At 44.1% G+C, this 19,906-nt stretch overlaps 1 protein-coding gene across 1 annotated transcript; it reads left to right on the top strand.

Annotated features, from left to right (window-relative positions):
- Window positions 1-1,060: 1,060 nt before the first annotated feature.
- Mrpl45 (mitochondrial ribosomal protein L45) lies at window positions 1,061-16,124 on the top strand. Its single transcript, XM_042673654.1, has 8 exons — window positions 1,061-1,163; window positions 1,931-2,108; window positions 3,317-3,434; window positions 7,345-7,443; window positions 10,763-10,811; window positions 13,977-14,126; window positions 15,312-15,485; window positions 15,683-16,124. The coding sequence occupies exons 1-8, from the start codon at window positions 1,098-1,100 to the stop codon at window positions 15,767-15,769; spliced, it is 921 nt and encodes a 306-aa protein (XP_042529588.1). The 5' UTR covers window positions 1,061-1,097; the 3' UTR covers window positions 15,770-16,124.
- The last annotated feature ends 3,782 nt before the right edge of the window (window positions 16,125-19,906 follow it).

Here is a 19,906-nt window from a genome sequence, read left to right as displayed (position 1 = left end):
CTCAGTACCACATAAACAGAAAAAGCCGGAAGTGGTGCTGTGGCTCAAGTGGTAGAGCTCTAGCCTTGAGTTGAAGAGCTGAGGGACAGTGCCCAGGCCGAGTTCAGGCCCCACGACTGACAAAATAAGTAATGATAATAAATAAAACCGGAAGTGGTGCTGTGGCTCAAAGTGGTAGAACACCGGCCTTGAGCAAAAGAGCTCAGAGATAGCACCTAAGTCCTGGCTCCATGACAGACAAAAAATTTAAAAAAAAAAAAAAAGCTTTTACATATCAACTACAGCTCCTAACTCATGAGACAAATATTTTAAGTGTTAAACTTACAATAACTGACAGACTGAGAACTAATGGCTAACTAGCAACTAAGGAGGCTGAGATCTAGGATCATGGTTGTAAACCAGCCTGGGCAGGAAAGTCCCTGAGACTCTTCTCTACAGTTAACCAGCAAAAAGCCAAAAGTGGAGGGCCTGACTTGAGCGGAAAAGCTCAGGGACGGTACTCAGGCCCTGAGTACTTCACAGGACAGATAGGGAAAAACAGGCATCAGGTTTAAGATTATACAGCGTTTGGAGCTCAAAACAATCCATGGCCAAGATGTACTCCAGGAACGGAGGGAAAAACACCTATCTCAGGGCCCTCAACTTCGGGAGAAAAACAACTCTCTCTTCTTTTTCTTTTTCCTTTTTTTTTTCCCCTCCCACCGAATGTAAATACTATGCATCCACGCACCGAACGAACAGGAAGAAAATCACGCTACAAGTCCAGCCAGTCAGCGAGCCAGCCTCGTGCGCAGGCGCAATTTGAGTTCAAGCACTCCGACTGGCGCGTGACAGTCGTGCAGGTCACCCTACCCCCATGATGCTCTTACTGCGCACGCGCGAGACAGGACTCCACCCCCGTCCCACTTTTTCCATTCCTCCTTCCCGCCCCCCCTCCCGCCACGAGCACGTGCGCGTTCTTGCGGCTCTTATTTCCGCGGCGGGCGCGCGCGCCCTGGAAAATTCCACTTCGTAGTTCGCTCCACCCTTCAGGCGACCTCTCCAACCCAACACTCTTTACGCTCCGCCCCTATCCCAGTGGCCTTTGCGGGAGCAAAATGGCTGCCCCCGTGCATCGGGGGTTGTCTTGCTTATCCAGGGCTTTGGGATGGTGGTCTCGGCAGGTGGGTAGAGACAGAATGGATAAGACTTTAGGGACTTAAGGCGGAGGATGGAGTAAAGGGAAATACTCTATGTGCAGTTATCCTGGGGGTCAGCCCTAGGCTGGGAGAAGTTTGAGGTGGACGAGATCTTCCTACTTAGTAACCTCAGTGGTGGATTGGGGTGGGCTTTGGTGGAGCCCAAGGCCTGGATCTGGCTGGAGAGGAAGTGTGAAAGGGGGAAGTTGTGGCTTGGAAGGTGAACCCACTTCTTGGTATTCTTATAAATACATAAACTGAACTGCAGCTGGGAAAGAAGGACCCCTGGTAGTCACTCCTCCTGCCTGAGCAAACCTCCTGAGAAAAGGTTGCCTGGGCCTTTAGTTGGGGGTTAGCACGAAGAATCAAGTCTGTCGGGAAACTTCCTTTAGATTGAACGAAGTGTTCTTGTGGGAGAGATGTTAGGAAAAGGACTTTGCTTATGCTTTAACAATTGCATCAGTTCGTCTTGATATTGCATTGGTATTCAAGTTCCTCCTCATGTTAAATTTTTTTGAAAATTGACACCTTGCTTTAAACAGCACACCTCATAGTACTATGGAACGTACTAAACTTTCCTTTGGAGCTTTTTAATTCATTCACGTAAAGTCCAACTTTCCCTTCCCCCTCCTAGAATTGTTTATTACTGAAGTATTCTTTAGCTATACCCTTCCTATAAGGCTTAAGTTCAAGATAGTTTTTTTTTTCTTTTTCTAAGTTACCTATATTTTAACCTTTCCCTCACTTTTCAGCCAGTGTTGGTGACCCAGTCCGCAGCTATAGTTCCAGTAAGAACCAAAGCACGTTTCACGCCCCCTACTTATGAACCCAAATACAGAACAGAAAAGGAATTTCTAGAACATGCCCGGAAAGCAGGGTTGGTTATTCCTCCAGAAACTTTGGAACGTCCGATACATATTGCCTGTACAGGTAAAGTGTTAAGATTTCTGGGACCTTGACCCAATCCCCTATGATAGATTTTTTTTTTTTTTGTCGGTTATGGGGCCTGAACTCTGGGCCAGGGCTCTGACCTTCAGCTCTTCAGCTCAAGGCTAGCGCTCTATCACTTGAGCCACAGTGCCACTTCTGGCTTTTTCTGCTTATGTGGTCCGGAGGAATCAAACCCAGGGCCTCATGCATGGAGGCAAGCACAGTACCACTGAGCCACCTTCCCAGCCCCCTATAGGAGATCTTGAGCTTGGACTAGTTTGAATTATGATTGATAACATTAAATTAGCTACTAAGTCAGTTCAACTACAGTAATTTACCTTATGTTTCATAAGGGCTTAAATTTTTTTTGGGGGGGAGGGAGACAGAGTGTTCTTCTGTTGCTCAGGCTTGCTTCAAATTCACTATCCTCCTGCTTCAGTGTCCCAAATATTGATAGTACAGGTGTAGGCTACCATGCCCAGGCATAAGACCATCTTTGATCTTGTTTTCATACTATTTGTTTTAAGTGAGAATGCAATCTCCCTATTTGGTAGAAATAGAAACAGGTTGAGAGAAGTGTTATTCTGTGTTTTTGTTTTTTTATTTAATACACTCACACACACATATATAATTTTTGTGTGTGTGTTGGTTGTGGGGGCTTGAACTTAGGGCCTGGGCACTGTCCCTGAACTCTTTTGCTGAAGGCTAGCACTCTACCACTTTGAGCCCCAGCTCCACTTTCGGTTTTCTGGTGGCTAATTGGAGATAAATCTCACATACTTTCCTGCCTAGCCTGGCTTTGAACTGTGATCCTCAGATTTCAGCCTCTTGAATAGTTTAGGATTATAGGTGTGAGCCACCAGTGCCTGGCTAGTTTTATTTTTAATATGAGATAGTTCCCTCTATGTGAAAGTCTGTTGTTATCTACTTTGAATCCAGAATCCTTGGAAGTTCTTTTTTTTGGGGGGGGAGGAGGGGAGGGGTGGCTGTGACGATTGAAACTAGAGCCTTGAGCTTGCTAGGCAATGCTCTACCATTTGAGCTATGTTCCAGTCCTTTGGATGTTATTTTGTATTTGAGATAGAACCTTGCCTGGAATAGCCATGAATTTAGGGTCCTCTCCTCTGCCTCCTCATATCAATTTTGCAAGAACTCAAGATGACTTTTCAGTCTTACAGCACTTCATTGTCTCCTTTTTTTCTGTATAGCGGGCATCTTTGATGCCTATATTCCTCCTGAAGGTGATGCCCGGATATCTTCTCTTGCAAAGGAAGGACTGAAACAGAGAGCTGAGCGATTGAAGAAGAACGTGGCATCACGATTGTCGTATGTGTTTGAAACAAGTGGTTGATATTGTGTCAAGTGAGATGATTGTGTGTATTTGATCTTTATTCTGTTAATATGGCATATTATACTAGTTGATTTTTAAATGTTAAGCACACCTTACATTAAAATAAACTCCACTTGCTATTTCTCATCTTTTTTTTTTTTTTTTTGGTCGGTCATGGGAGCGCTGTCCCTGAGCTCTTCAGCTCAAGGCTTGCTAGCACTCTACCACTTGAGCCATAGTGTCACTTCTGGATTTTTCTGTGTATGTCGTACTGAGGAATCGAACCTGGGGTTTCATGTGTGTGGTAGGCAAGCACTCTACCACTAGGCCACATCCCAGTCCGTTTTCATCCTTTTAATATACTTACATTGATTTTTTTTTTTTTTTTTTGGTCGGTCCTGGGGCTTGAACTCTGGGCCTGGGCGCTGTCCCTCAGCTCTTCAGCTCAAGGCGAGCGCTCTACCACTTAAGCTACAGTGCCACTTCTGGTTTTCTGGTGGTTTATTGGAGATAGGAGTCTCACGGTCTCTCCTGCCCGGGCTGGCTTTGAACCGCGATCCTCAGATCTCAGCTTCCTGAGTAGCTAGGATTATAGTCGTGAGCCACCAGCGCCCGGCTACATTGATATTTTAATTAAATCAGGATCCATTTATTGTATTACAGCTTGAAGTATTGACAGCTGAATCATATAGTACATCATGATTACTTTCCCTTTCAAGCATAATATTTATTTCTGAAAGTTAAATGTCTTTTGTTTATTTGCCTACGGAACCCAATGTTAGTTTACTCTGCTTGCATACAAAACATTATTTTTATCCACTTCAGTATTTTTTGTTTGTTTGTTTGTTTTCTGCTAGGACTTGAACTCAGCTCTCCTTTAACTTTTTATTTATTTATTCATTTTTTTCTTGGGTCCGGTCGTGGGGCCTGAACTCTGGGCCTGGGCGCTGTCCCTCAGCTCTTCAGCTCAAGGCTAGTGCTCTACCACTTGAGAACCACAGCGCCACTTTCAGCTTTTTTCTTTTTGCTTATGTGGTGCTGAGGAATCAAACACAGGGCCTCATGCATGCAAGGCAAGAGTTCTATCACTGAGTCACCTTCCCAGCCCCTCCTTTAACTTTTTTGTTCAAGCCTAGCATTCTACCGCTTGTGCCACAACTCTAATTTTGTTGCTTTTTTTTTGGTGGTTAGTTGGAGATAGTCTCACAGACTTTCCTGCCCAGCCTGGCTTTGAACTACAGTCTTTAGATCTCAGCATCCTGAGATCTAGCATGTGGCTTATAGTTCATTTTTCACTTTATTTATTTATTTTTAAATTTTTGGGTCTGGTCGTGGGGCCTGAACTCTGGGCCTGCGTGCTGTCTCTCAGCTCTTCAGCTCAAGGCTAGCACTCTACCACTTGAGCCACAGCGCCACTTCCGGCTTTTTTCTTTTTGCTTATGTGGTGCTGAGGAATCGAACCCAGGGCTTTATGCATGCAAGGCAAGCGCTCTACCACTGAGCCACCTTCCCAGCCCCCATTTTTCACTTTAGTAGAGCATTTTCTCCCAACTTCCTGACAAAGAATGCCAAGTAAGCTGGTGCTGGTGGTTCGTGCTTGTAATTCTAGCACATTAAGAGGCTGAGATCTGAGGATCACTGTTCAAAACTCAGTCCTGGAAGGAAAGTCTTTAAGACTCTATCTCTAATTAACCAGCAACAAAAAAAAGCTGAACATGGAGCTATGGCTCAAATGGTAGAGTGCTGGTCTTGAGCAGAAAAGCTTAGAGACAGCATCCACATCCTGAGTTGAAGCCCTAGACCTGCACACAGACTCACATACACCAAAAACAAAACAAACAAACAAAAAAACAAATTGGGGCAAATAAATGAGATCTTGCAAATCTGAAAAATAAAGTTTTGTTTGTTTTTTTTTAACCTTCCCAGCATTTATTTGCCCAGGTATAAAATTCTGTGTAGGAAATATGTTTTCCTAAATTAAAAGTATTACTTTGGCAGGACTCCGGTGGCTCATGCCTGTAATCCTCGCTACTCAGGAGGCTGAAGGCTGAGGATCACAGTTAAAAGTTAGACCAGGCAGGAAAGTCCATGAAGCTCTTATCTCTAATTATTCTTTATTTGGAAGCTGAGATCTGAGGATCTTGGTTCAAAGCTAGCCTAGACAGGAAAGTCCATCAGATTCTTACCTATAACTAACTACCAAAACTGGAAGTGGAGCTGTGGCTTAACTGGTAGAGTGCTAGCCTTTAGCAAAACAGCTCAGAAACGGGCTGGGAAGATGGCTCAGTGGTAGAGCGCTTGCCTTGCATGCATGAGGTCCTGGGTTCGATTCCTCAGCACCACATAAGCAAAAAGGAAAAAACCTGAAGTGGCTCTGTGGCTCAAGTGGTAGAGCGCTAGCCTTGAGCTGAAGAGCTGAGGGACAGCACGCAGGCCCAGAGTTCAGGCCCCACGACCAGACCCCTCCACCAAAAAAAAAAAAAAAAGGCTCAGAAACAGTATCCAGTGTCCAGGCTCTGAGTTCAAGCACCAGGACTAGCATGCATGCATGGATACATGCATACATATATACTTATTTATTTATTTATTTTTATTTATGTATTTTTTTTGGTCGATCATGGGGCTTGAACTCGGGGCTTGGGCACTGTCTCTGGGCTTCTGAGTTTTGGGTTTTTTTTTCCTCTGGGCCTGGGTGCTGTCCCTCAGCTCTTCAGTCAAGGCAAGCACTAGGTGAGCACTCTACCAATAAGCCATGTTCCCAGACCTTGGAATGCTTTATTTTTGAAATACAGTTTCACATTCATGCCTAGGCCATCCTTTTACATTTCCCATGTGTAGCTGGGATGACAGTTATGAACCACTGTATGCAGGTCTATATGTGTGTGTGTCCGTGTGTCCATCTGTCTACCCATGTGTGTGTCCTGGTCCCTGGGCTTAAAGTCAGTACCCCAGTGCTGTCCCTAATCTATTTTGATCAAGGCTAGTAGTCTACCACTTGAGCCTCTTACTTCAGCTGTTTTGGTGCTTAAGAAGAGATAAGAGTCTCCTGAGGCTTCATGATCCTGATCTCAGACTCCTGAGTAGCTAGGATTATAGTCATGAACCACTGGCGTCTTGCTTGCACCCAGTTTTTTATTGGTTTGAGATTTTTTGTTTGTTTGTCTGTTTGTTTTTTTTTTTAAGTGTATTTTTTTTGTCTTTTCTTTCTTTCTTTCTTTTCTTTTGGTACTAGGGAACAAACCCTGGACGTTGCACTTGCTAGGCAAGTGCTTTGTCACTGAGCTACTTCCCAGTCCTGGTTTGAGATTTGACGGGGTTATCTTATAAACTCTTTGCCCCAAGCTGACCTTGATCCATGATCGTCCAGATCTCTGCTTCCAAATAATTAAGAATGCATGGGCTGGGAAGGTGGCTCAGTGGTAGAACGCTTGCCTTGCATGCATGAGGCCCTGGGTTCGATCCTCGGCACCACATAAGCAGAAAAAAAAAGCCGGAAGTGGCACTGTGACTCAAGTGGTAGAGCGCTAGCCTTGAGCTGAAGAGCTGAGGGACAGTGCCCAGGCCCGGAGTTCAGGCCCACAACTGGATCCAAAAAAAAATTAAAAAAAAAAAAAATTAAGAATGCAGGTTTGAGCCACTGTTGCTGACCAAGAAGCTTTGATCTTTATAATAATCAATTTGAGAAGGGGTTTGAGTTTACTGTTTGTAGCACATTCCAAAAATAATGATTGATTGCTAAGGCCAGAGAATTGTTACTTCAGGGCTAGCCTAGGCTACATAGTGAAAAGAAGAAAAGGGAGAGGCAATTTAAAAAATGATTATTGAATAAGTAGGCATTTACATTGTAAATTCTCATTACGGGAATTATGAGAAGACTTTTAGAATGGTTCTGCTTAATTTTTACAGAATCCAGAAGATAAAAGAATATGATGCTAATTTTAAAACAAAGGACTTCCCTGAAAAAGCTAAGGATATCTTTATTGAAGCTCACCTTTGTCTAAACAAGTAAGTGAATTCCCTATGTATTACGTGTTCATTTGTTTCTGGTGGTACTAGGGCTTGAACTTGAAGCCTTGTGCAAGTTAGACGGATGCTCTACACTTAGGCATGCCCCCTTGTCCTTCCATGCTTTTGCTTCTTTTTTTTTTTTTTTTTTTTGGAGTTGGATCTCAGGTCTTTGCTGGGACTGGCCTGGTCTTCAATCCTATTTACACTTTCTATGTAAATCCTTAGCTGAGATAACAGGCCACCACACCCAGCTATTGATTGAAATGGGCTCTCATTAACTTTTGTGCCTGGGCTAGCCTTAAACTTTGATCCTCCAGATCTCTACCTCCCCTGTAGTAGTGATTACTAGTGTGAGCCTGTAATTTTTTGTTTAAATTTTTTTCTTTAGAGTTGGTGGTATAGAAATAGTAGAACACTACTGGCCTACCATGGGGGCAAGCCTCTGGGTTCAAACCCCAGCACCATTAAAAAAAAAAAATTAATTGTGAAGTATTTGAAACACAAAAAATGTACTTATGAAAGACAAAGCAAAATATAGACATCCAAAATTTTGAATTCAGGAAATACTGGATTTTATTTTTACCTTATGGATTAGTATTTTATTTATTTATTTTTTGTTAGTTGTGGGGCTTGAACTGTGGGCTTGGGCACTGTCCCTCAGCTCTTTAGCTCAAGGCTAGAACTCTACCACTTGAGCTACAGCGCCACTTCTAGTTTTCTGGTGGTTTATTGGAGATAGGAGTCTCACGTTCTCTCCTGCCCGGGCTGGCTTTGAACCGCGATTCTCAGATCTCAGCCTCCTGAGTAGCTAGGATTACAGGCGTGAGCCACCAGCGCCCGGCTGAAGGAGGATCTTTTGAGTCCTTGAGTCTAAGAGTTCTGATCAGGTATCCACACTAAATTTGGCACCAATAAGGTATTCTCCCAGGAGCAGGATGTCCTGAGGAGGGGTAAATTGGCCCAGGATGTTAATGGAGCAGGTCAGAACTCCCAAGATGATCAGTTAGTGTTGTGTCTGAATAGCATTGTGTTTCAGACTGGCCAGCACAGGGAGAGACCCTGTGTTTTTATCATATGAGCACATCTATAAGTGATGTTCTAGCCAAGCACCAGTGGCTCATGCCTGTAATCTTAGCTACTTAGGAGGCTGAGATCTGAGAATTGTGGTTCAAAGCAACTCTGAGCAAGAAAGTCTTAGAGACTCAAATCTCTATTTAACCACCAGAAAACCAGAAGTGGTGCTGTGGTTCAAAGTGGTAGAGTACTGGCCTTGAGCGAAAAGCACCCAGGCCCTGAGTTCAAGCCCATGACTAAAAAAAAAAGTGATATTCTTACTATTATATGTGTTTAAAAAATTTATGAGCTGGATGCTGGTGGCTCAGGCCTATAATCCTAACTACTCAGGAGGCTGGGATCTGATGATCACAGTTCGCAGCCCGCTCAGGCAGGAAAGTCCTTGAGACTTTTTTTTTTTTTTTGTCAGTTGTGGGGCTTGAACTCTGGGCCTGGGCGCTGTCCCTCAGCTCTTCAGCTCAAGGCGAGCGCTCTACCACTTGAGCTACAGCGCCACTTCTGGTTTTCTGGTGGTTTATTGGAGATAGGAGTCTCACGGTCTCTCCTGCCTGGGCTGGCTTTGAACCGCGATCCTCAGATCTCAGCCTCCTGAGTAGCTAGGATTACAGGCGTGAGCCACCAGCGCCCAGCTATCCTTGAGACTCTTATCTCCAATAGACTACTCAGAAAAATCTGGTCGTGGCACTGTGGCTCAAGTGGTTGAGTACTAGCCTTGAGCACAAAGAGGCTAAGGGATAGCACTCAGGCCCTGGGTTCAAGCCCCAGGGCCGGGGAAAAAAAATGTAGGTGATATATTGAACATACTCTTTTTTCTTTTCTTTTTTTTTTTTGGGGGGGGTCCCGTCGTGGGGCTTGAACTCTGGGCCTGGGCGCTGTCCCTCAGCTCTTCAGCTCAAAGCTAGCACTCTACCACTTGAGCCACAGCTCCACTTCCAGCTTTTTTCTTTTTGCTTATGTGGTGCTGAGGAATCGAACCCAGAGCCTCAGGCATGCAAGGCAAGCGCTCTACCACTGAGCCACCTTCCCAGCCCCGAACATACTCTTTTTTCCAGTGTTGGGGATCAAATACAAGATCTTGCCCCATGCTAAGCAAGTGATCTATCAGTGAGTGACATCCCTAGCTTGTGGATATCTTTTTGAAACATTATTTTTTAACATTCAACCTTGTTTTTTGTATTTTTCATCTTTTTTTTCAGTCATGGGACTTGAACTCACAACCTGGGCCCTGACCCTGAGCTTTTTTGCTCAAGGCTAGCATTCTATCACCGTGAGCCACAGCTCTACTTCCAATTTTCTGGTGGTTAATTGGAGATAAGAGTCATGGACTTTCCTGTCCAACTAGCTTTGAACCACAATCCTTAGATCTCAGCCTCCTGAGTAGCTAGGGTTGCAGGTGTAATAGTTACTTTCTGTCAGCATAGTGAAGATGTCATCTTTGCTAGACACACCTGTAATCCCAGCACTTGGGAGGCCGAGGTCAAAATTCAAAGTTAAAAATTGACCTGGGCAATATAGCTATTACATAGGCCAATAAAAAGACAGATGGTTATCTTGCATTAGGTCCAAAGATGAGGGTATAGGATACAGGGCCAAGCTGATTGGTACCGATGATGCATGAAAGGTAATTGTAAGGAAATAAGACTCATCTTTTTATGGGTATATGGTGTTGGGCTCTGTTCCCATATTAGCTTAAAGCAAAAATGAGTTCTCATGTTCCACTGAGGATACTTGCCTTTCTTAGAGATACAATTTCAGAGAAATTTCTTTTTGTTCCATAGGATAATTTTACTATGCTATTAAATTCCAATGGTTTTTGATAAATCTTATCATTCATCTTTGTGTCCCTAGAATAGTCCATACTATCTCTTATAATAGATGTACAGAAAATATTTATAAAAATGAATTATTTTGCTATGTACCCATAGCTTCCTCTTGTAATCCTAGCTACCTGGGAGGCTGAAATCTGAAGATTGCAGTTTGAAGTAAGCTGGGGCAGGAAAGACTATGAGACTCTTATTTCCAATTAACCACTGAAAAGCCACAACTAGAACTGTGGCCCAAGTGGTAGAGTGCTAGTCTTGAGCAAAAAAGCTCACAGATAGTACTCAGGCCCTGAGTGTAAGCCATAGGACCAGCACAAAAACAAATAATTAAATTTTTACTTTCATGGCTATATTTAACTTCCATTACAGGATATCATAAAAGCAGGGATCAGTGATGGAAATATCTCTTTCTTTTCTAGTTCAGACCATGACCGGCTTCATACTTTGGTAACTGAACACTGTTTTACGGTAGGTTCTTATCCTTAAAACTGCATGATGCCAGAGTAGGCAGATTCTAGATATTAATTGGAGCTTGTGTTTTGTTTTGTTTTTGTTTTTGTTTTGTTTTTGGCAATACAAGAATTTGAATTTGAGATCTCATGCTTGCTAGGCAGGTGGTCTGCACTTGAGTTATACTGTTAGCCCTTTTCTTTTTTTTTGGGTCCAGTCGTGGGGCCTGAATTCTGGGCCTGGGCGCTGTCCCTCAGCTTTTCAGCTCAAGGCTAGCGCTCTACCACTTGAGTCACAGCGCTACTTCCGGCTTTTTTCTTTTTGCTTATGTGGTGCTGAGAAATTGAACCCAGGGCCTCATGCATGCAAGGCAAGCGCTCTACCACTGAGCCACCTTCCCAGCCCAGCCCTTTTCTTTTTATACTTTTAGGTAGGATCTCAATTTTTTTCCTGGACTAGCTTCTACCTATGGCTTGAACTTTCTACCTATGTTTTCTTGCATACCTGGGTACATAGACACATGCCACCATGCTTAGCTTATTGGTTGAGATGGGGTGGGGGTGGGGGTCTTACTAACTTTCTGCCCAGGCTAGCCTCAAACTGGTCCTCCTGATCTGTTTCCTGAGTAGCTGGTATTAAAGCCTTGAGCCACCTGAGTTCTGGGGTCTTTTTTTTTTTTTTTTTGGTCAGTCATGGGGCTTAAAATTAAGAGCCTGGGCACTGTCCTTGAGCTTTTACATTCAAGGCTGGTATGCTAACACTTTGAGCTATAGTGCTTCTTCTGGTTTTCTGGTAGTTAATTGTAGATAAGAGTCTCACGGACTTCCTGCCTGGGCTGGCTTGACCACGGTCTTCAGATCTCAGCCTCCTGAGTAGCTAGGATTACAGATGTGAGCCATCAGTGCCCAGTGCTGACTTTTTTTTGGGGGGGGGGGGGTGGGCCTGGGCGCTATCCCTGTGTTCTTCAGCTGAAGGTGAGTGTTCTACCTTTTTTTTTTTTTTTTTTTTGTCGGTCATGGGGCTTGAACTCTGGGCCTGGGCGCTGTCCCTCAGCTCTTCAGCTCAAGGCGAGCGCTCTACCACTTGAGCTACAGCGCCACTTCCGGTTTTCTGGTGGTTTATTGGAGATAGGAGTCTCACGGTCTCTCCTGCCCGGGCTGGCTTTGAACCGCGATCCTCAGATCTTAGCCTCCTGAGTAGCTAGGATTACAGGCGTGAGCCACCAGCGCCCGGCTGTGTGCTCTACCTCTTGAGCCACAGCGCCACTTCTGGTTTTTTAGTGGTTTATTGGAGATCAGAGTCTTAAGGACTTTTCTGCCCAGGCTGGCTTTGAACCGTGATCCTCAGATCTCAGCCTCCTGAGTAGCTAGGATTATAGGCATGAGCCACCAGCACCCAGCTGACTTTTTGTTTTTTAAACATGGCCTTAACTATGTAGCCCAGGAAGTTTATCTCAAACCTTAGTCTCCCAATTGCTGGGGTTACATACATGAAGCAACACATCTGGTTCTGTTTTTTTTCCCCAGAAGGACTGGTTTTGAAAGTGCATAAAGTTTAAGGCATAAGCATAAGTCTTTTACTTTTTGCTGAGTGATAATGATTGGCAGAGGTTGGTAAAAAGTAAAAAGTCTCTTAGTGGGTAGTACTGAACCACAGAGGGCAGAACAGGCTACTTGATGCTGTACTTATACATGTTTATACTACAGTGAATCATTTAGCCAGAGTTGATGAGGGTGCTAGATACAGAAGAAGGTGGATTCTGTTGGTTCAGTTAGAAATTCAATAATAAGAACTTCTACCGAGTGACTGTGGCTGACATCTGTAATCCTAGCTAATCAGGAGGTTGAGATCTGAGAATCATGGTTCAAAGCTTTTCATGCAGGAAGGTCTGTGAGAACCTTATCTCCATTAACCACTAAAAAGCCAGAAGTGGAGCCTGTGGTTCAAGTGGCAGAGCACTGGCCTTGAGCAAAAAAGAGCTGAGGAATAATGTCCAGGTCCTGACTTAAAGCCCCAAGAATGTTACAAAGAATAAGAAGTTCATTTTTAGGCAGGTGCTTGTGGCTCATAACTGTAATCATAAGGACTCAGGAAGCCATCTTGGGAAGGAGGTCTGTGAGACTCATCTCCAGTTAACCACTAAAAAGCCAGAAGTGGAGCTTGGCTCAAGTGACAGAGCACTAGCTTTGAACAAAAAAAGCTCAGAGACAGCTACCAGGCCCTGAATTCAAACCCCAAGACCAGCACAAAGGACCCCAAACCCCCCCAAAAAAACTTCATTTTCTAAAATTTAGCTTTACTGTCAGTAGAACTTAAGTTTTTAGTATTCTCTCAAGTATTAGCAGTATAATCCTTATGTCCTTACAAAATTTCCGCCTTTCACTGTTAAAACATGTTGTGGGGCAGAGGACAGGCACTCAATAGAAGCATATGCATATTTATGAATGTGTAAGTAAGGAAGCATGGTGTATTGGTTATCTTACCATGTGGCATGTAAAGGGTCCTCCAAGAGATAGCAGGTCTTCAGTCTTGATTTAGATGAAAAGAGTGAGCTTGTGTAATCTTTTAATCAAAACTTGGGAAGAATCTGGGTACCAGTATCTCCTATAGTGGCTGGGAAGGTGGCTCAGTGGTAGAGTGCTTGCCTTGCATGCATGAGGCCCTCGGTTCAATTCCTCAGCACCACATAAGAAGAAAATGCCAGAAGTGGGGCTGAGGCTCAAGTGGTAGAGTACTGGCCTACAGCTGAACAGCTGGGGGAGTGCCCAAGCCCAGAGTTCAGGCCCCACAACCGACAAAAAAAAGAAAAAAAGTAACTCCTATATGTATTTATAGCTATTCAGGATGCAGAGACCTGGAGGATCTTGGTTGGAAGCCAGTCTTGGGTAGAAAAGTCTGCCAAGCGTTAGCTTCAATTAATCAGCAAAAATCTGGGTTGGAGGCATGGCTCAGATGGTAGAGTGCTAACCATGAGCAAACAAGAAGAATGGGAATGGAAGCTCTGAGTTCTAGCCTCAGGATCATCATTAAAAACAAACAAAACAACTTGGGAAGAAAATAGGTACATTTAGCTGAAAGTGCTTGTTGCCTATAATATTGCAAGATGCAAGTGCAGGTATAGTGGCGGCAGTGTCCGAATAAGGAAGAGAAAACTCAGTTTAATTTATTCTCCTCTGCCCTTAGGACATGGTCTGGGACCTCAAATATAAGACAGTCCGCTGGAGCTTTGTGGAATCTTTAGAGCCTGCCCAGGTGGTTCAGGTTCGCTGCTCAAGCCTAATGAAGCAGAGCAACATGTATGGCCAGGTGACTGTCCGCATGCACACTCGGCAGGTAGAGTCACTTCGTTTTCCTCTAGCTTCTCTTCATTCTCAGGTTGGGCACCTACCTCTAAAGTATTTATTTGTTTGTTTTTTTCTTGAATTGTTGTGGATGGAACCCAGGGCCTTAAATGTTAGGCAAAGAGTTCCACTACCAGCCATAGACTGTAGGTTCTTTTTTTTTTTTGCGGGGGGGTCCAGTCGTGGGGCCTGAACTCTGGGCCTGGGCGCTGTCCCTCAGCTCTTCAGCTCAAGGCTAGCACTCTACCACTTGAGCCACAACGCCACTTCCGGCTTTTTTCTTTTTGCTTATGTGGTGCTGAGGAATCGAACCCAGGGCCTCATGCATGCAAGGCAAGCGCTCTACCTCTGAGCCACCTTCCCAGCCCTAGACTGTAGGTTCTAAGGAAAGATTTGTCAGTCTTCCTTGCTCTGTCAGTGACCACTTCCCACTGCTAAAGTTAGCTCCACTAAGACATGATAGATATAAGGATAGTCTCTTCCAGCTCCTAGTGTTGACTCTGCTGTTGAGTCCCACCAAAGACCCTCTTAATAAAGTGTTAAGCCAAGTGCCAGTGGGGTGGTACACACCTGTAATGCTAGCTACTCAGATTGAGACCTGGAGACTCTGGATTTGAAGGCAGCCTAGGCAGAGAAGTCCCCTAAACTCCATCTCTAATTAACCAGCAAAATGTCAGATTGGAGGTGTGGCTCAAGTGGTAGGATACCAGCTGTGAGCAAGAAAGCCAAACAAAAAACTTGAGGCACTGAATTCAAGCCCCAATACCAGCATAAAAGAATATCAGTAGGGCTGGGAATGTGGCTTAGTGGTAGAATGCTTGCCTAACATGCATGTAGCCCTTGGTTCAATTCCTCAGTACCACATAAACAGAAAAGGCCAGATGTGGCACTGTGGTTCAAGTGGTAGAGTGCTAACCTTGAGCAAAAGAAGCTCAGGAGCAGTGCCCAGGCCCTGAATTCAAGCCCCAAGACTGGCAAAAGAAAAGAAAAAGAAGGAAGAATAGCAATAAAAAAGAATTAAGTGTCACAGTTGATTAGTTAAGTCCTAAGTTTAGAAATCTGAGGTAATTAAAAACGTTAAAAATTTGTTTTTGTTAAGATTATTTTAAAAATCATGCATTTCAAAAAAAAAAAATCCAGAAAACTGATTATACCAGATTTGTTTTCACTCTCGCAGACTCTAGCCATCTATGATCGGTTTGGCAGGTTAATGTATGGACAGGAAGATGCGCCCAAGGATGTCTTGGAGTATGTGGTGTTTGAAAAACACCTGACGAACCCATACGGAAGCTGGAGAGTACATGGCAAGATTGTGCCCTCATGGGCACCCCCTAAGCAGCCTATCCTCAAGGTAAGGTAGTTTGCACTGTGTATGAGCCCTCAGGCAATGCTTGTGGCATCCTTAGCCACCCTCCTGGGCTCCACCTAGTGGAGATGCATGTTGATGCCATGCTTTGGAAGGGGGTTGTGGCAGGGGGTAGGTAGACATGGGGATGAAGCTTCTGAGAGCCATGGATTTGGTAGGTAACTCAGCCTTTCCTCTTTCAGACGGTGATGATTCCTGGTCCCAAGCTGAATCCAGGGGAAGACTATGAAGAAGCACAAGGAGAGGCCCACAAGCCTCAGCTAGCCTAATAGCAGAAGGATTTCTAAGGCGGAAGCTAGGGTGGTGCAGCTGCTGCAAGCTGAGAGTCATCCACCATCATCAGGCTTCAATTGTTCCCTCTGGTTCTGCTTGAGTCTTTTCATCAGACTCGTCCTCACAACTGTAGCTAATGTCTAGGCCCAGGTGGATGACTGGTATGCACACAACAGCTTTTCTTCTTTCTAAAAGAACTGAATCACATAAAGGCAATATGTTTCAGAGAATGAACATCAGATACCAGCTTTTTCACAGCAGGGACTGTGGAAACAAATTGGCAGCATTCTTTTTCTCATCACAGGGCAGGGATCACAGTTTAAAATAAAACATTTTCAGCATTGGACAAATTTTGGCGTGTTCTGTGTGCTTTTCCTGGTTCAAACTGAGAGTGGAACAGTCTTCTAAAGGCAGAAATGAAGACAAGCCTAATTATGAATGATGTTAACTCTAGGAAATCTAGGCTTGGAAAGAAGAGTGTTTATTAGGGTATCACCTAAGAAAGTCTTAATGAATCAACATTTGTGTATAAATCCAAAGACCAGTTGAATATATATCCAAAGAAATAATTAATCCCTTAGCCTTTGGATTGTATTATTAGCTTTTTACCCTGTTTGGCACTAGAGATTGAACCCAGAGCTTTACATGGAACTCCTAGGTAACTGGTAGTAACTCTACCACTGAACTACATCCCAAGTCTTGTATTCTTTTTGTGGGTCATAGGGCTTAAACTCAGGACCTGGGCACTTCCTTGAGCTTTTTTATTCAAGGCTAGTGCTCTACTTCATTGAACCACAGCTCCACTTGTGGTTTTTAGATGGTTAATTGGATATAAAGAGCCTCATGGATTTTCCTGATTGGGATGCCTTTGAATCATGATCCTCAGATCTCATCCTGAGTTGCCAGGGTTACAAGCATGAGCCACCGGCTCCATCCTCATGCTCTTAATTATCAGCTGCTTCCTGGTATGGCCTTAGAAATTTTGAGAGGAGGTACAGTCAAGAAGGGCTTGGTACATATAGAAATTTCTTCAGGATTCACTTCCCTAATTTACCTCCTGGAAATGAAGATAAGTCTTTCTAGTCCATTATGGGGAAGGCAGACACCAGAGTACAAACTCCTATAGAGTAAAACAGCCCAGCCTCTTTGTACCTTACACTAGGTGGACTGTCAGAAGAAGGATGTGGCATACATGTTCTGTCCTCTAGGCTTGAAAAAGAGAAAGTTTAAGAATCAAGGCTCTGGGCTGGGAATGTGGCTTAGTGGTAGAGTGCTGCCTTGCATACAGGAAGCCCTGGATTTGATTCCTCAGTTCCACATACACAGAAAAAGCCAGAAGTGGCTCAGTGGCACTGTGGCTCAAGTGGTAGAGCACTAGCCTTCAGCTGAAGAGCTAAGGGATAGTGCCCAGGCCCCAGAGTTCAAGCCACACAACCAACAAAAGAAAACAACAAAAAGAAGCTCAGGGACAGTGCCCAGGCCCTGAGTTCAAACCCTGAGACTGGCAAAAAAATAAAAAATAACTCAAGGCCCTATTTTTAAATGTGAGCCTATGCTAGATTGATGAAATCTATCGCATTTATAAGTTAAGCTGGAAAAAAGTGATTTCAGCTGGGTGCTGGTGGCTCACGCCTGTAATTCTAGCTACTCAGACGACAGATCTGAGGATCACAGTTGAAATGAGCCCGGGTAAAAAAAGTCTATGAGACACCTCTAACCACTAGAAAACGGGAAGTGGCACTATGGTGCAAAGTGGTAGAGCACTAGTCTTTTTTTTTTTTTTTTATTGAGCACTAGTCTTGAGCCCTGAGTTTAAGCCCCACAACTGACCAAAACAAAAAGTGATTTCCCTTGTTATGCAGACCCAAGACAGAACATGTATAAGGAGTTTTTGTGTGTGTGTGTGGGGGGGGGGGGGTCCGGTTGTGGGGCCTGAACTCTGGGCCTAGGTGCTGTCCCTCAGCTCTTCAGCTCAAGGCTAGCACTCTACCACTTGAGCCACAGAGCCACTTCCGGCTTTTTTCTTGTTGCTTATGTGGTGCTGAGGAATCGAACCCAGCCCCTCAGGCATGCAAGGCAAGCGCTCTACCACTGAGCCACCTTCCCAGCCCCATGTATAAGGAGTTTTAAGAACATTTCTTTTAAGGTATCATTTAAAATGAGGAATAATCTTTTCTGACATTGTCTTGAGAGTAGAGTGCAAAGAACCTTGAATCAGGTCAAGAATAAGTAACCTAAGCCTTTATTCTCTCTGAAGCTAAGATTTCAGTAAAGCAGCAAATAGATGAGAACTGACTAGAGAAAATGGGTGCTTTAGCAGGAAGTTGGTGGCTCAAGCCTGTAATCCTGGCTACTCAAGAGGCTGAGATCTGAGATCATGGTTCAAAGCCAGCCTGGACAAGAAAGTATGTGAGACTCCTATCTCCAATTAACCAGAAAACTGGAAGTAGAGCTGTGGCTTAAAGTGATAGAGTGCCAGCCTTGAACAAAAAAGCTTGTACAGCATCCAGACCCTGAGTTCAAGCCCCCTGACTGACCAAAAAAAAAAAAAGTGCTCTTGTAACATCTATTGAGTGTGAATTATGGAAATAGAGACATATGTTTATGCTACAGAAGTGACAGCACTAGCCAGGTGGTGGTTCGTGTGTGTAATTCTAGGTCCTCAAGCTAAGACTTGAGAATGGCAGTTCAAATCCAGCCAGAAAAGTCTCCAATTAACCAGCAAAAATGTACTGGAGTGGTAGAGTTCTACCAATGAGCAAAAACACCCTGGTACTATTACAAAAAAAAAAAAAAGTGACAGCGCTGGTGGGCTAGTTCAACTACTCTCATCATGCCACTTAGTCTTAACCCTCTTGGCTTAAAATGTACATCAGTTTATAGCACTACAACCCAAGTGAAGTTTGGTCAGTCAGATCCTATTTGCCTGAGCTATGGATTAAGGTAAAATGAGAAGTGCTTTGAGCAGCATCGACAGCCAGTGTGGAGGGGCCGGGGGAGGTAATGCTCACAGGGTGAGGGAGGCAAATAAAAAGAGCACGCTTAGTGGGCAAACGTTTCATTGATTTCTCTTGAATGCATTAAAACTGCTTCAAATAAGCTATTTCATCCCATTCCCCTGGATCTATCTCAGGGGTCTCTAGATAATCCTAAATAGCAGCTAAGCAGTGGCCGCCAGGGAACCAGGAGATAAGTGCAATTTTCATTTCCCCATGGGATCAAATGGTCCCAGATGTGAAGGGTTGGCAGAAGGCATTTGCAATGTCAACTACAGTTCTGGGCAGAGAATTAGCCAGACTACCTGGAGTCCTATGGCTGCATGCAGTGGGATTATCCTGAGCTTTCGAGCAGGCACTGTTCTCTCTTATCTATCTGCTGCTCCTGTGTTGAAAAAGAAAATCATCATTATGAATAAACTAGAGCCAAAGGCAAAGATTGAGAAGAAAAAAAAATAAAGCATTCTTTTATTCTTTCCCCTCATGGCTTTTCTTTCCCCTCATGGCTTATTGCACAGCAGGGAATGGAGGGGCAACATTGCTCTTTTCAGATAGACCACAGCCAGTGGGGTTTTCCCAGGGTGCACAGTTAGCACAGTTAAGACTCAGAAGCTATGGGGTTAAGTAGTCAGAGCCTTGAACAATATATTTCAGTTAGTGCTATAGAAGCCTAAAGGTAAGCTGGAATGTACAGCATGGGAATGAGGACATCTGGCCCTCAAAAGAGAGTAGTTTACTCCATTCCTCTTCGCCTTTTTGGAAATGGAGCACAGAGTATTCACATTGCAAACTCTGTTTGCTTACTGGATATTTAGTCTTTTTTTTCCTTCTCTCCATTAATGACATCCATACCCATAGTGAGCTATTTCTACTGCCCCTCTCAGCTCTGCCACATTAGCTTGCCTGTTTTCACCCCACACTTCAACTCTCTCAAACCCTAGGACTTCTTTGTATGCTTTATTCCTTCCTCATTTCTCTCTGGGGTCATCTGATCTCAGCATTCTGCTATCTAGCACTGCTTAAGCAGAGTAGACTGAACTGATGGTTGAAAAGAGAGCCAAACTAAAGAAAGCTCCCTAAGAAAGAAGGCTTTGTATTTATACTAGGCCTTTCCAGCCTTCTGGCTTCTAACCTGCC

Source organism: Dipodomys spectabilis, unplaced genomic scaffold, assembly GCF_019054845.1.
Source record: "Dipodomys spectabilis isolate Male_0828 unplaced genomic scaffold, ASM1905484v1 ptg000018l, whole genome shotgun sequence".
In the NCBI taxonomy this organism is placed as follows: Eukaryota; Metazoa; Chordata; class Mammalia; order Rodentia; family Heteromyidae; genus Dipodomys; species Dipodomys spectabilis.
The sequence above is the reverse complement of the archived record's forward strand: the minus strand, read 5'-3'. Positions and strand labels throughout refer to the sequence as shown.

Excerpts from the sequence above, each read along its gene's own strand:
- Mrpl45 (XM_042673654.1), top strand. The coding sequence starts at position 1,098 with ATGGCTGCCCCCGTGCATCGGGGGTTGTCTTGCTTATCCAGGGCTTTG. Across the intron at positions 3,435-7,344 it reads AACGTGGCATCACGATTGTC|AATCCAGAAGATAAAAGAAT; the intron begins GTATGTGTTTGA and ends TAATTTTTACAG. Across the intron at positions 7,444-10,762 it reads GCTCACCTTTGTCTAAACAA|TTCAGACCATGACCGGCTTC; the intron begins GTAAGTGAATTC and ends TTTCTTTTCTAG.